The 17,627-nt window shown below is 39.5% G+C and overlaps 1 protein-coding gene across 1 annotated transcript in view; it reads right to left on the bottom strand.

Annotated features, from left to right (window-relative positions):
- LOC126100761 (phenoloxidase 2-like) overlaps positions 1 to 6,713 on the bottom strand; it is a 66,013-nt gene extending 59,300 nt beyond the window's left edge. The window contains exon 1 of the mRNA XM_049911382.1: positions 6,654 to 6,713. Within this exon, the coding sequence (XP_049767339.1) occupies positions 6,654 to 6,713 (60 nt within the window). The remainder of the gene's footprint in view (positions 1 to 6,653) is intronic.
- Between the last annotated feature and the right edge of the window lie 10,914 nt (positions 6,714 to 17,627).

Raw genomic sequence — 17,627 nt, forward strand, 5'->3', positions numbered from 1 at the left:
TACCTACGGCTGGGAGTTTTTTGTCGACAAGCTCCAGTGCATGATCTAGAAATTATTGTATTGCATCAGTTGTAGCTTTCTTACTTTGGAAGCCAAACCGAGCAGGTGACAGGATATTTTCTTTGTCTAGAAAGGATATGATTCGGATATGATTCTGTTGGCCATTATATATTTAGATACTTTACTAAAAGTTGAAAGCAGTGCAATGGGTCGATAATTACTGGGATCCTCTTTGCTTGCTTTTTTGTGGACAGGTATAATTTTTGCAATTTTGAGCATACCAGGAAATGCACCATTCAGGAATGAGAAGTTTATTATGTGGGCTAGGGGTTTACTGATAAAGTTACTGCAATTATGAAGGAGGAAGCATGGAATTTGATCTTGTCCAGCAGATGACTTTTTTTTTAAATTTTGCTATGAAGTGTCTTTTCTATTTCAATTTCAGATGTAGGCCTTAAAAATAAAGTCTCAGAGCATAAGTTTGGTTCTAGTTGTAAGGGACAGCTATTTTTAAGATGGTTAGCCAGGTTTTCTACTGTTTCTGTAAAGTAGTTATTGAATTCCTCTGCTGTTTCTTTCCCACTGGAGACTAATTTTCCATTTATTTTTAAGCTAATATCACTTTGTAGTTGTTTTCCTCTATTAGTATTCATATTAATAAGTTGCCACATGCTTTTGCTCTTATTTGATGACAATTTGAGGTAGTTATCATTCTGTAGCTTTTTGGCTGCATGTTACACAATTGCAAAAATCTCTGAACTAGCAGATGCTTGAATAGAGACACAAACAATCCTGTGAAAGCCTGTTTGCAAAGTTTCAAGAACCTGCTTAAGTGAGGGTCCTTGGAATTTAATGCAACGTTGTATATATTGCTCCCACAGCTGCCGTTACAAAAGATTAGGCTAGCTGCAGCACACAGAGAAGTGTTTAAGCAATCATTCCTCCTGCATTTCATAAGTGAACAGCATAAAAATAAGTCATAAGAATGGGAAGTACCCTCTGCCACACACTTCAAAGTGGTGTGCAGGGTATAAATGTTGATGCAGAGGCAGACACTGATTAAATGATTACATAGCAACTGCTATGTTGTAGTAGGCCGGCAGTAGGCCTACTGTTCAAAGGCAATGCACGAGTTTGCAAACACTACTTGTCAGACTCCTTTGTCTTCTGACAGTTATAAGGGAAGGAAACATCTATGTAATAAATCTCATGGGAAGAATTAAAAAAAAAGGCAGCTATGATTGCATAAATGGAGACTACTTTCGTGAAGGGTGTTGGATAGTTGGCTTAAACTCTACCAAAAGGTAAAAATCTTAAAACAATAGACAGAGCTTTGCTCAAGAACAACTAGATACTGGCAAGAAGTCTTAATGTTTCAGCTGACTGTGGAAAACCAATAACCCAAGGGAACTGAGGACATAGTCTCCTTTCTGTCTGGGCTGGTTCTAGTACAGCAAACACAACAGGTGGAGATGAATAAAATTTTCATGCTCCCCAAGTGCTATAAATGAATATCGGTTGTCCAGCTGTAGCAGTCTCTCACATTGTTTTATACACCAGTTTTTTGGCCATTACTGCAAGTAGCTTTCATGAGGATGGTATAGCCCCTACTGTCATAAATACATAAACTGATGAAGTGAATTGAGCTTATAACAGTAACCCTGGTTAGTAAAACAACCCGACGAGATCTTTATAAATCTAGAATTGCTTTATTGAAGGAGACCATAGCCACAGAAGTCTACAATCATACTTCATGAGCTTGTAACAATACAAGCATTAGGCTCATGGAATGAGAGGTGGCAGAGGAAGCACCAACAGTTAGTGCGGTAGTTGCACAGGGCTATCTCTGGTAAGCAGTGCCAATGGACATGGGATTTTTCTTGACGAGTCCATTCAGGCATGGTTGAGGTGACTGGGAAAGACCTCATGGTGCCTATAGTGAAAGAAATATAAGATGCACACGGCATTTTCAAGAAAACTGCATAACAGACCTTACAAACATGGCACAATAAAACCAAATACACCATACAAATTGCAGTGCGAGGACAAGCCCATTGTAACTTTAAGTATGATTTTATGGTAAGCAATAAGAAAGTTACAACTGGTTTTAATTATGAAATTTACACTGGGCAATAGAAATTGAAAAAAGTTATACCATTTCAGTGATCACATCATATGAAGCAGCAAATGAAAGCTGAGAATATCTGCAAACAGCAAATAGACTACATTTCAAGTACAGCATTCATATAAAAAGTTATATATGATTTTATAAAAGTTAGATATGCAACTATGACAGCTATAAATCCTCCACAAGCCATGTAAGGTATGAAAGCACCATGAGCTATCTAGTTCCTCACCAGATTATCCCAGGTAATGACTACCTAAAGTTGACTGTTGGTTATATGTTATGTGACTGTTTATGTAAATGGTCATTAATGGAAGTTATATTAAGTAGCTATGGAAGTGTGAATAATAGAAAGTCAAATGCAGTAGTAAAAGGACTGTATCTAGAGCGCAAAAGAATTCTGTTTCTTCATTCTGACCAAATGTATTTTGTAAATTTAACATAACTCTTTCATATTATAAAACTGTATGTAACCATATTTAGGAATTTAGCTAATAACTTATGTAATACTGTACTATTTTTTTAATAACTTTTGTTTGGGTGTAACATTTTTGATTAATGATCAAAATGTCCTGGATCCCAGGTTTGTAACCAGTGACTGCTTAAACTTAGAATAAAAATCATCAGCAATGACAGCTGAAGACTTCCAGTACAAGCAATCGCATTGAGTCTGCCATTGGTCCTGTCAAAGAGGCAGAGGAGTGAACAGAGGATCAGGGCACCTTCTTCACATTAGGATGGGAAACTGCTCCTAAAAGGCAGAAGAATCAGTAGTAATCAATGGCACGACAATGCAGAGGACAATGGAAATCAATACATGAAAGACACACAATATGTATCCACAGGACATGTTGTCTATGACTGAAAAAGCATCATGATGATCTTTCCATTGGTGAAAGATTTTGGTATAGTGTCCCATTCAGATCTCTGGGAGGGCACTCCCACAGGGAAAGTAGCCATGAGGAAAAGATTGGATGTCCAACAGAAATGTAACATCCTATGAGTCGAAGTGTGGACTGTCAGAAGTTTAAATATGGTGGGGAAACCAGAAAATATGAAAAGTGAAATGCAAAGGTTTAGTCTAGATATAATGCAGGTCAGTGAAGTGAAATGAGAAAAGACAAGAATTTCTGGTTAGATGAGCATCAGATAGTATCAACAGTGCCAAAGAATGATACAATGACAGCATGATTCAGTATGAATAGGAAGGTAAAGCAGAGAATGAGTTACTGTGAACAGTTCAATAATAAGATTATTCAAATCAGAATCATCAGCAAATGAGAACCAACTACAACAGTTCTTGTATGTATGCCAACGTCATAAGTAGAAGACAGTGGAAGTAAAATAATATCAGGAAGGAGGATTGGAATGTCGTGGTAGGGGAAAAAAATAAAAGACAGAGTTACTGGAGAATATGGGCTCTGTATTAGGAATGAGAGAGGAAAAAGACTAACCTATTTCAGCAATGAATTTTAGGCAGTAATAGTGGATACACTGTTCAAAAATCACTCGAGGAGGACAAGGAGGAGGAGGAGGTGGTGGTGATATACCTGGGATAGGCCTGGAGACATAAGAAGATTCCAACTGGATTACATGATGATTAGACACAGGTTCCAAAATCAGATCTGGAATCTGAAGCATACTGATTATTTATTGGAAGGTGAAGGTAGTTACAGTGCCTGTTATCACATGTGTTTGGCTCCTTGATATATCTAGTTATAGGAATTAAATAAAGTTTTTTCTTCCCAAGATGCAATACTTTGATTGCAGATATTAAATAATCTTTCTCCGCATTTTTGTTTGAATTTACCTAATTGTCTTCAAGGTAAACCACTTTTAATTAGGAGCCACCAGTTTCCCTTCCATGTTCAATAAAAATTTATTTGCTGTCACAGCTGTACCAGTACATCAAAATAGTAAGATTATTAAAATAGTAAGTTAATAACAAAAATAGTAAGGTACAAAGGGCTCTATATGCAACCAATTTTGTGGCAGACTACACATATCCTGACCAACTGCACTCAGAGACTGCAATGCTGCACAGTTCCTATCGCTGGTTGCAAATTGCTTATAGTAATTTCATTAAGATTATATTTGAAGAGATGCCACGTTTTTTGACACAACAGAAACTGGGGTTTGTCTTGGCTGTTTTAGAGGTAACAAGCCCAAGAAAAGCCAAAAGAAAGCAGTGTGCAAAGAAGTGTCTTTTACAAAGACTAAAATTGATTCATGCTCTGTTAGTTAAGGAGCTCAGACCCATTGATTTTTGTAATTATCTCAGAAAGTATGAAACATGGTTTTCAGAGCTGCTGAACATTATGAAATCATTCTTAATGAAACAAAATACAGTCATGAGAGAGGCTGTAAGTTGTGAGGAGATGCTGTTAGCTATGGTACATTACACTTTCTAGCCACTGGAAAAAATTAGAGGATCTCAAATTCACTGTTGTGGCACCTCCACAATCATCAAAGATGATTCCTGACACCTGGCGAGGAAACATTTCAAAGTAATGAAAAAAAAAAAGACACTGAAGTACACTTTGTTATTATGCATTGATAGCATAAATAGTCATAATAAATAATAGCAATGAAAGAGATGGAAGATACCTCATTGCTGATAAATAAAAAACTCTGTCATCACACTTCTATCTGCCTTGTCATCTGCCTAATTAGCCATTTTATACAACGTATAGTTTTGTGTGCACAAATGGTAGTTGACCCTCTATTGGGAAACTGGTCAGACAGTGCTATACATGGCACTATTTTATGGGTTGGACAGATCCAAGCAACTAACCATCTGCCCAACAAGAAAAACTGGTCAGGAAGTGTCTACACACATCCAATTTATTGGACAGCTAGTAAACTGGTCTGCTATCTAGGAACAGCCACAAGTTAAAATAAAGACCAAGGTGTAAAAATTAAGATTCAACATTTTGAACATGTATATGGCATCATAAACAGAACTTTGCATAACAAGATAAGAAAAGAGTCCAGAATTAAATTTATAAAATAATGGCAACATTAGTTTTAATATACGAGTGTCTGACCTGTATGCTTGCACAGAAGAGCTTGTGTATCATCCAAACACTACAAATGAGATTTTTAAGAAAGGTAGAAGGATGCTGAAGATTAAACAGAATACATAATATAGACATAAGAATGGTACTCAGTGTTCATAATATTGAAAAATGGTGAGTGATTACAGAAGAAAATGGGATGAACATATTAACAGAATGAATGCAGATAAATTGCCAAAACATGCAAGTCATTATAAGCCACAAGGAGATCAGTATTCTCGAAGACCTTGAAAAAGATGGGAACATCTCTGAATGTGAAGTCACACAATGCATTTGGCCTAGACCATGAAGAACAAAAGAAGATTTATAACAAATTTTCCCAGTCTGTTATTAAATGAGAAATGGAGAAGTTCATAACATCACATGTGTATCTTGACTCATTTCACATCTCTGAAGATACATCTGTGAATTTAAGTGGTACAGAGTGATGGAGATAACAAAGGATCCAGACTGTCAGTTAAATAACACAAATCCATTTTTTAACACAAATCCATTTTAATGGATTTGTGTTATTTAACTGACAGTCTGGATCCTTTGTTATCTCCATCACTCTGTACCACTTAAATTCACAGATGTATCAAATATTTATATTTGATAATATATTCGAGACATGAAAGTATCTGGATTATTAGATCTAACTTTATGAAACTTGGTTTTTGGATGAGCCACACTGACAGTGAGTAAAATATGTTATTTGTTTTATACGGGAATTGTTTTATTAGTCCAGACAGGGCAGGAACAGATGGAGAAGATTATGTTCCAAATAGGCTGTGTTGTTTACCAACACAATCAAGTGTTGTAAAAGGAAGAAGCAAGCAAACCACAGTATGAACAATTATTCCTGTGGCTTATAAATGCTCTACTGGTTTCAACAGCATTTGATTGCGTTCACTCCCATGTTATGCTTCAAAAATCAAGCAAACACCAATGTCATGCTTCCACATGTAGTAACCACAATTTGTGACCACTTTCAATTACACATTCATCCTATTAATAGTTAATGCAGTACAAAAGTGAGAGTATTGTGAGCGGGTGTAAATTATCAAAGAACAAATGCACCATTCGAAATTACCTGAGTGAAACACACAATTCAGGGAAGAAAAGTAACATTTTGAAAGTCTCAAATTTTATGCATGAATGACCGTTCCACTCGTATAGCACATCTTAATAATCACTTTAGAGAAACAAAATTGTGGCAATAACTGTCATGGACAAAAAAGGAGCACATTAAATAAGTGAAGTTGGAGAAATCAAGCAGAGAGAATATCATTTCCAGAACTGTAAAGGAAATGTATAAAATGCTGAAGAAAAATGTTGAACTGAACGTGATTTTCAGGGATATAATTTTAAGAGAGACATGGGAGAAAAATAATATTCATATTGCATGCAGATAATAGACTATACAGTGAAGTCAAGAAATATATCAAGAAGTTCACATCCACAAAGTTTACCTGAACCAGCCAGCCATCCAGCCACAACAGGCCCCAAACCACCAGCAGCCTGAGTTCCATGTTGGTGGCTGGCCTGTTCCAACATTGGCAGTGGCTTTATATAGCCTCCTGGTGTATAAACATTGGTTCTGGTCCAAGTGAACTTGGAAAGCAGCTGCTACTACCGTTTTCCTCATAATATTGTGTCCGACTGCACTTGATAACATATCAAACGCGTTGAGACCTTAATAACACTGGATGCAACAGCTGAAGCTATTCAGATTTCATTTATAATTACCATAAATTTAATGTAATTGCATGTATTATGTGGCTAGGCATTATCTATGAGACGGATAAGTGGTACAGACAGTAATTTCACTCTGAACATTTCTGAAACTCTACATGACAATATTAAACAAGCTTAAGTTGTATTTTTCACTATTTTTTTGAACACAGGAACACTGGTAAAGGCACAGAACATTAGTGAATACATGTATTGTGACACAGGTGTAAAAATACAAAGCTGTTTGAAGATCTTTGGAGAATGTTCTAGAATTTAAAACAGATATAATTCTTATAACACACTTATGTATTCTGAAAATACTGTCCATTTAATTAGAGTCTCTCCAACTTAGAGAGACACATTTTCAAAATAAAAAAGTGTGTTACAAAAATTATAGCTAGTGGTATCTTTCCTGATGGCAGCAACATCATAGTCTCTGATAAAACAACAGAACTATTAGAGAAAGCAAATGAAATCTTCAAGGATGGTTATGATTTGGCAGTAACTAATAAATTAATACTGAACTTAAAATGAACAGTATGTACTTCAGTTAATACTGAATGAACTCACAAAGATACTGGCAAAAGAACGTTATGAGCATCTTATGCTCTTGTCATCAGTTTATAACCACTAATGTCTTATGGTGGCATACTATATTTATGTACATTCAGATCTTGGCCATGTGTTTTTTTTTTCTGGGGATCAAAGGCATAAAACAGGTACAAAATTTTTAAACTGCAGAATAGGATTGTAAGAACAGTAACTGAAGTAGCAGCTCTACATCTGCTTCTACACGTACGTGATTACTCTGCAATTCACAATCAACCGCATAGCAGAGGGTTCACTGAACCAACTTCAAGCTGTTTCTCTGCTATTACACTCTTGAAGAGCATGCATGAGAAATGAACACTTAAATATTTCTGTACCAGTTCTGATTTCTCTTATTTTATTATGATTATCATTTCTCCCTATGTGAATGGGTGCCAACAAAATATTTTCACAAATTGAGGATGAAGTTGGTTATTGAAATTTCATGAGAAGATCCTGTCTCAATGAAAATCGGCTTTGCTCTAATGATTGCCATCCCAAGTCATGTATCATTTCCAAGGCATTATCTCACCTATTTTGCAATAATACAAAAGGAGCAGCCCTTCTTTGAACTTTTTCAATGTCCTTCATCAACTGCATCTGAAGCAGGTCCCACAATGCAATACTTCAGATGGCTGTGGACAAGTGTAGTGTAAGCTGTGTCTTTAATAGAGCTGTTTGATTTTCTAAGTGTTCTGCCAATAGATCACAATCTTTGGATTGCTTTCCCCACAACATTATCTATGTGGTCATTCCAGTTTGAGTAATTTGTAATTGTAATCCCGAAGTATTTAGTTGAATTTATAGCCTTTAGATTTCTGTATTTTATCCTGCAACCAAATTTTAACAAATTTATTTTAGTACTCATGAGGATGAATTCAAGTAAATTGGCATTTTTGCACCACACAGATATCCCACCTAAATAGATTTGCAGCTTGTTTTATCATCTGATAGCTTTATAAGACATAAGTGGCAGCATCATCTGCAAACAATCTAAGAGGGTTGCTCAGATTTTCTCCTAAATCATTTATGCAGATCAAGAACGTGAAAGGGCCTATAGCACTTCTTTGAGGAACACCAGATATTACTTCTGTTTAATTTGGTGTCTTTCCATCAATTACTATGAACTGTGACCTTTATGATGGGAATCCATGAATCCAGTCACATAGCTGAGGTGACACTCCATAGATACACAATTTGATTAGAGTTACTTGTGAGGAATGATGTCAAAAGCCTTCAGGGAATCTAAAAACATAGAATCAATTTGACATGCTCTGTTGATAGCAGTTGGGCTCATTGTACAAAACTGCTTAAAATACTGGGAACCCTTATTGTACCAAATGAACAAATCTACCAAAATGTTGCAAATACCATGGGAAAAATTACTAAGTGCTTCATTAATAGTTCTACACATAAACATTGGACAATAGCCAGTTTACACTTACATTTACCACAGAAAACACACGAAAACTCATAACAGCATTTTCTAATACGGGATAAACTTGTATACTACATTGCTCAAGGGCATGAAAAAGATTCCTAAAATGCATTTATTTGAAAATGCAGCAGAATCATTCTTCACAAGTGCAGCATACTACATACTTGAAGATTATTTAGAGGACTGAGATTAGTGGTTAATAATGAAAGTGGATAACTACAAAACCCTGTCACATTACAGTAGATCATTCCAATGAATCTTTTAGAAGAAAATCATATGCCAGGATCTATAGAGCATGATAGTAATGTCTTGTCATTCTCTTGAGTTTGTCATCTCACTCATCAGGGAGAGACTCAGTGTTCCAGATGAAGGGAAGTCATAAAGACATGCATGTTCATGGTCCTGGAGTCATCAGTGGGCACCCAAAGTGTGTACACTACAAAACTATGTTTTCATTATACAGAGTGATTCCATGGGGATGTTATAAACTTTCAGAGCTCATGGTGAAGGTTAGAGGTATGAATTTGAGGTAAGGGATCCTGGTCTGGAAACAAACAAGCTGAAAGTTATAACCAGAATCATTCTGATACCTCTGACAGTGGACCTCTTCTACAGCAAGCTCTTTGCTTTCTGTAATTTGGGAACAGGTAGTGTGAACCAAAACAAGAGAAAAATGTCCAGTAAACAAGAGTTCTACAGTGAATACCTTAAGAGTTACGGGCACTTGTTCATCTTTGCTACTGTGAAACACATCTCTGCTACTGAACAAATGCTCATAGCTCTTAAGGTATGCACTTTAGAGCATGTTTACTATGTCTAGTAAACATGCTCTAAAATTTTCTTTTTTTGGTCTATACTACCACCTCCCAAAATATGGAAAGGAAAGAGCTTGCAGCAGAAAAGATCCACTGTCAGAGCAATCAGAACAATTTCACTTATAACTTTCGACTCAATAATCTCTATACCAGGGTCCCTCACCTCAGATTGAAAGTTTGAAACGTAGTTACATAATAATTCTGTATTAGGTGCAAAAAGGTGTATGATCAAGAGAACATTGCACAGTACAGAGCAACAGAATGATGAAGTGCAATTAAGACACTGACTTCTTATTGGTAGCTGGAGATTGATCAGTTCAGTCCTCCTAATTTAGATTTTGCATGGATTACCTAAATCACTTCAGGCAAACGCTGGGATGGTTCCTTCAGCAAGGCCATGCCTGAGTTCTGTCCTATCCTTATAAATAAACTTACATATTTTATGTGTATGTATACCTGAACTACACTCCTGGAAATGGAAAAAAGGACACATTGACACCGGTGTGTCAGACCCACCATACTTGCTCCGGACACTGCGAGAGGGCTGTACAAGCAATGATCACATGCACGGCACAGCGGACACACCAGGAACCGCGGTGTTGGCCGTCGAATGGCGCTAGCTGCGCAGCATTTCTGCACCGCCGCCGTCAGTGTCAGCCAGTTTGCCGTGGCATACGGAGCTCCATCACAGTCTTTAACACTGGTAGCATGCCGCGACAGTGTGGACGTGAACCATATGTGCAGTTGACGGACTTTGAGCGAGGGCGTATAGTGGGCATGCGGGAGGCCGGGTGGACATACCGCCGAATTGCTCAACACGTGGGGCGTGAGGTCTCCACAGTACATCGATGTTGTCGCCAGTGGTCGGCGGAAGGTGCACGTGCCCGTCGACCTGGGACTGGACCGCAACGACGCACGGATGCACGCCAAGACCGTAGGATCCTACGCAGTGCCGTAGGGGACCGCACCGCCACTTCCCCGCAAATTAGGGACACTGTTGCTCCTGGGGTATCGGCGAGGACCATTCGCAACCGTCTCCATGAAGCTGGGCTACGGTCCCGCACACCGTTAGGCCGTCTTCCGCTCACGCCCCAACATCGTGCAGCCCGCCTCCAGTGATGTCGTGACAGGCGTGAATGGAGGGACGAATGGAGACGTGTCGTCTTCAGCGATGAGAGTCGCTTCTGCCTTGGTGCCAATGATGGTCGTATGCATGTTTGGCGCCGTGCAGGTGAGCGCCACAATCAGGACTGCATACGACCGAGGCACACAGGGCCAACACCCGGCATCATGGTGTGGGGAGCGATCTCCTACACTGGCCGTGCACCACTGGTGATCGTCGAGGGGACACTGAATAGTGCACGGTACATCCAAACCGTCATCGAACCCATCGTTCTACCATTCCTAGACCGGCAAGGGAACTTGCTGTTCCAACAGGACAATGCACATCCGCATGTATCCCGTGCCACCCAACGTGCTCTAGAAGGTGTAAGTCAACTACCCTGGCCAGCAAGATCTCCGGATCTGTCCCCCATTGAGCATGTTTGGGACTGGATGAAGCGTCGTCTCACGCGGCCTGCACGTCCAGCACGAACGCTGGTCCAACTGAGGCGCCAGGTGGAAATGGCATGGCATGCCGTTCCACAGGACTACATCCAGCATCTCTACGATCGTCTCCATGGGCGAATAGCAGCCTGCATTGCTGCGAAAGGTGGATATACACTGTACTAGTGCTGACATTGTGCATGCTCTGTTGCCTGTGTCTATGTGCCTGTGGTTCTGTCAGTGTGATCATGTGATGTATCTGACCCCAGGAATGTGTCAATAAAGTTTCCCCTTCCTGGGACAATGAATTCACGGTGTTCTTATTTCAATTTCCAGGAGTGTATTTATTTTCATTGTATTATGATGACAAGCCAATGGCCTTGCCGCACTGGTAACACCATTTCCCGTCAGATCACCAAAGTTAAGTGCTGTCGAGCTGCGCTAGCATTTGGATGGGTGACTACCCAATTTGTCTAGTGCTGTTGGCAAGCGGGGTGTACCCAGCTCATGTGAGACAAACAGAGGAGCTACTTGATTGAGAAGTAGAAGTTCTGATCTTGTAAACTGACAAATGACCTGGAGAATGGTCTGCTGACCACTTACCCCTATATATCGACATACAGTGATGCCAGTGGGCTGAGGATGACATGATGGCTGGTCAGTACTATTGGACCTTCATGGCCTGTTTGGGTGGAGATAGAGTTATGATGACCAACCCTTTATTCATTATGAGAAGATCCCTGGAGGGATAAATGAATGAAAAGCTGAATAAATGAGAATGTTACTGTATTGTTACAATACCATACAATGTATAAAATCATTATCTGTGTAAGGGCTCCAATAGAGGAATTTTTGTCTCTAAATGACAGACACCTCAGATGACAGGTGACATAAAGGTTCATATGAGTATATAACCAATACAAAAGTACGTGGAACATGAGCATATGCTACATTCTGACATTCACGGTAATCCATGTACTTGCCCTGTCTCTTGAAGAGAAATAAAATGATTTATTCAGACAACTGCACTAAAGATAAATGTTACTAATTGTACTTAGTAGAGAATTCAGTGTTCTTATAAGGCCTTCCTTCAGATGAAATATTCATATGTATCAAGAAAAGGAATTACTCTAAAAGTGCTATATTTAACAGCAGAATTGTGCTGATTATGAAGGAAAAGGCAGGAACAAAAATTGGTATATAAAAATTGTAGGGAATTTTTGATGGAATCTAAATAATTAGGAATAGCACAAGCATTGAGTCATCAACAAGCACACACAAAAGAGGATGAAAACTTGCTAGCTTTTGGTATGAATCCTTTGTCAAGTAAGAATAAAAAGATACACACACACACACACACACACAATTGCATTTTGGCAGGTCAACTAGAGTGGGTTGGGGGTTGTGTTGGATGGGTTGATTAGAGGGAAAGAATAGTGAATAGTGTTTTATTCGTCTCATCACATACAATTTCTAATGATATGATTAGTGTACAGAAGACACGTCAAAAAAATGGATAACACAACTTAGGCCTAATTGGTACAAAGAATTTCAACATTAATATAAACTTTTATTTTTCTTTCCTCCCTTCTGTGAATGACAGCTACATTTACAGACAAGACTATATGTAAATTTATCCTGCTCAAATGTTCAGTTCATTCTTCATGAAATCCTCAACAGTGTAGCAGCAGCGTTTGACAAGTATATCATATAACTTTGTTTTCAGTGTCTCTAGGTTCATACTCAGAACATTCTTTCCTTTTAGCTTGTTATGAATTTTCATTGCCATATACTGAGGAGACTGCACATATAGGTTTAAGCGATATTTCTAAACATTTGTAACAAAATAGTAGGAGAGTGATTCCTGACAGCAAAATAATACAAAATGCTCCTATGTATGCATGTTGCATACCTGTTGTTATTGAAATTCATGCTTCAGAATTACTGGATGTACAGTGGCTATCTCACAGAAGTGTTCAATGGTGCATGTCTCCTGTGAAACAGCTACACAGGTGCTACGAATGTGCTGTCCAGGTCACTGATGTCACTAATTGTAGTATCATACAACACACTTTCACATGTCATGTAGCTTTCCAGATAAAATAAAACACAGAGGAGAATTCTTTTTGCTCATGACAACAACATTATAATCACTGATAAAATATGAAAATTCTTGGCAGAGCAGGCAAATAAAATCCTGAAGGATGTATACAATCACAAAGTATGTAATCAATTAACAATGAACATAAAAACAAATTACTTGAATTTTTACTTAGAGTGTAAACTTTACATCAAACATAAATATGATAAATCATTTAGGAGTAAAGGTGACCACTCACTGAACAGCAGAATCACTAACAGGCCAATGCATTTCAGCAGACAGACTAGGGTGGGCTGAGGATTCCGTTGGGTGGTGTGGATAGAGGGGGAGAGAAATGGGAGGCAGGAAGAGCAGTTTGGATTGGCAGCTGGCAGCTCGGAGGGAGGCAACAGGTTTGCTGGCGAGCACTGTGGGAGGGAGGAGTGGCCGGTGTGAAGGTTAGGCACATGTTGCACGGGAAACAAGATGGTGGGGTGCAGTCATGATGAAGGTGATGTGGAGTCATGGATAGGAAAGGGATGACAGGACAGAGGAAGGGAAAATTGTTGAGTGCAGGATGTGAGACACTGGGTTAACAGAAATTGAGGCTAGGAAAGTTACAGGAGCAAAAGATGTGTTGCAAGGATAATTCCCACCTCCATCGTTCAGAAATGCAGGTGGTGGAGGGCAGGATCCAGGTGACCCAGGTTATGAGCCAGCCATTCAAATTGAGCACGTTGTGCTCAGCTGAACATTGCATACCTGGGTGACCAATTTGTCCTTCACCACACTTTGGTGGTAGCCATTTGTCCTGATGGACAGCTATTTGTTTTTCATGCTGACATGAAAGCTGTGGAATGATTGCAGCGGAGTTGGTATAGGACACTGCTGCTTTCACAGATGGCCCTGCCTCTGGTGGGGTAAAATGAGCCTGTGATAGGACTGGAATAGGAAAAGCTGGGTATATGGACAGGGCACCTGAGTCTTTCAGAGGGATATGACTCTTAAGATATAGGGGTGGATCATGATGTTGTGTAGATTCTATGGGAAGGGGAAGGACCTGGACCATTTGGATCTTTTCTTCCACCAAACTTTTCAGAACTATGCAGATAGGAGTTATGCTTGCAACACATGCTTCACTACCATAATCCTCCTCACGTCAATATGCTTTTAGCCACTGTCTGCACACCCTTAACCTACCAGTTTTCCCTTTTTCTGTCTTGTCACTCCTTCCCAATCCAAGTCGGCATGTCATCTTCATTGTGTGCCACATCATATTGGCTCCAGTGGCTGTGCATCACGTGCCTAGTCCACACACCTGTCGCTGCTGCCCCCCACATTCCCAGCCAGAAAACCTGCTGCCTCCCTCCATCCTAAATGCTCTTCGGACTTCTGCCTCTCTCCCTGTTTCTCTCTCTCTGCGTCTCTCTCCATCTACCCACCCCACCTGACACAATTCCAACTCCACCATACTCCTCCCAACATGCAATCTCAGCAGAACTTTCCTACTATATAAATGATACATTTATAGACTGTGTAGCAAAGATAGTGTTTTTGGTGATGAATACTGACCGTTAGCTGACATGGAATGAACACAAAAAGATAGTGGCAAAGAGAAAGTTTTCAGCATGTGATGGCCTTAGGGTCCTAACATCAGTGGGTAAAAGCCATTGTCTTGCTGTGACATATTATTCCCATTGTGCTCATTCCTTAGCTATGGAAATTTTTCATGGGTATCAAATGCATAAAACCTGGATACAGTCACAAAACTGCAAAAAATGGCCATAAGATTAATAACTAAAAGTTGTAGTAAAACTCATTGTAAAGATATATCCACAAATCAGTCTTCCTTAACTTTCCAAGTGAGTTCATCTACCAATCTCCTGTGCACACCAGGAAAAACATTAGTAAGTATGTCGCAAATAGTTCTACATGCAATCATGATTCAAGAGCCAATGTAGACTTGCATTTACTTAAAAGGAGGGGGCTAAAAATTCCAAAACTGTGCTGTCTATCATGGATTAAAATTGTACAATAATCTGCCCAAAGAGATTAAAGCGACAACTGAAATGCATTTCTTTAAAATGACAGTCAAAGAGTACACTTCAACAACGTGCAACATAGAATTTAGGATAACTAAGAGAATTCAGAGTAGAGGTTAGCAAAACAAAAAGAGACAATGCTTTTCAAAAGAAAATCCAACATCTAAGATCATTGAGCATTAAACTAATGTTTCAATGTTTTTCTGAGTTCAACATCTCTCATCTTGAGGTGATGCTGACTATTTTCCAAACAGGCAAAAGGGAAGACATGGAGATGTAACAGGGACATGGTAGCTGGCTGTGGTCATAAAGGCATCTACAATTGTATGTGTGTGTGTGTGTGTGTGTGTGTGTGTGGGTGGGTGGGTGGGTGGGTGGATGTGTAGTGAAAACTGTTGAGAGCCTAAGGGCCAATTGTACAAAGTGTTTCCAAAAGAATTAACATATTACAAATATTATGTTGCTGAAACCATTGATCACTGTGTCACAGCATGGTTACTGGAGAAATGAATACGTTGTCTAGATTAGATGCTGGTTTTCTTCTGTTTGCTTGGTTAGCATAACATGTTCCAAAATGGCTAATCCGCAGTAGAAATCATTTTGTGTTCTTAAGTTTGCAAAGTGTAATTCCATGCTTACTGTACAAAGATGTTTCAGACTGATGTACCACACAGATCCTCTGAATGGATGGAACATTTGCAGATGATATCAACAGTTTGTAGATGCAGTATGTGTACATAGAGGAAGAGTAATGTCACATGAATTCAAACTGCTTTCCAATGTAATCCTACAAAAGCAACTTATGAAGCCATTTGAGAGTTACAGCTGTCTGCAAAAACAATTTTGTGTGTTTTGAGATGTAGGTTGGTTATGAAACCATACAAGTTACAGCTATTACGGCCTGTGTGTCATGATGACAAATGCAAAGATGGGGTATTATCTTACAAGCTTCAGTATGCTACTTGTAATATTACTATCTGTTTCGATAGCTTAAATAAAATTACATTCGATAATGTAACCATAAAAGCCATAAAATTTGTGTAAAAATTTCTTAGTTCGTCACAGAGCAGCGACCTGCTGATATTTGAAAGAATACCTTACGCGCCACGGCGCAGAACACTAACTGTTCATAAATTGTTACGAAAGAGATATTTTGTGTTTCTTTTTTTTTTTTAAGAGCTGAAGAATTGTAATCCTCTTCTGTTACCACAGTCGTGATATTTTTTAAGACGGCGGACGCGTATATAGCGTGGGCCGCAATCACTAATTACTTATTATACAATATTACTATTGTGCAGTGCTATGTAAGAATATATATGTGCAGCTAAGATGAAATGTCGAAAATGTTAAACGACTTTATTCAGAGAAACAGCCAGCAAGATATAAAATTGAAATGTACGGAGCCTATTGTTAGCAATACTGACTAAGGTAATTAAACTGGTTATTGTGCTCTCAAATGCTGTAGTGTCTGCTTATTACTTAAAGTACACTCCTGGAAATTGAAATAAGAACACCGTGAATTCATTGTCCCAGGAAGGGGAAACTTTATTGACACATTCCTGGGGTCAGATACATCACATGATCACACTAACAGAACCACAGGCACATAGACACAGGCAACAGAGCATGCACAATGTCGGCACTAGTACAGTGTATATCCACCTTTCGCAGCAATGCAGGCTGCTATTCTCCCATGGAGACGATTGTAGAGATGCTGGATGTAGTCCTGTGGAACGGCTTGCCATGCCATTTCCACCTGGCGCCTCAGTTGGACCAGCGTTCGTGCTGGACGTGCAGACCGCGTGAGACGACGCTTCATCCAGTCCCAAACACGCTTAATGGGGGACACATCCGGAGATCTTGCTGGCCAGGGTAGTTGACTTACACCTTCTAGAGCACGTTGGGTGGCACGGGATACATGCGGACGTGCATTGTCCTGTTGGAACAGCAAGTTCCCTTGCCGGTCTAGGAATGGTAGAACGATGAGTTCGATGACGGTTTGGATGTACCGTGCACTATTCAGTGTCCCCTCGACGATCACCAGTGGTGTACGGCCAGTGTAGGAGATCGCTCCCCACACCATGATGCCGGGTGTTGGCCCTGTGTGCCTCGGTCGTATGCAGTCCTGATTGTGGCGCTCACCTGCACGGCGCCAAACACGCATACGACCATCATTGGCACCAAGGCAGAAGCGACTCTCATCG

The sequence above is a fragment of the Schistocerca cancellata genome, chromosome 9 (genome assembly GCF_023864275.1).
Source record: "Schistocerca cancellata isolate TAMUIC-IGC-003103 chromosome 9, iqSchCanc2.1, whole genome shotgun sequence".
Lineage (NCBI taxonomy): Eukaryota > Metazoa > Arthropoda > Insecta > Orthoptera > Acrididae > Schistocerca > Schistocerca cancellata.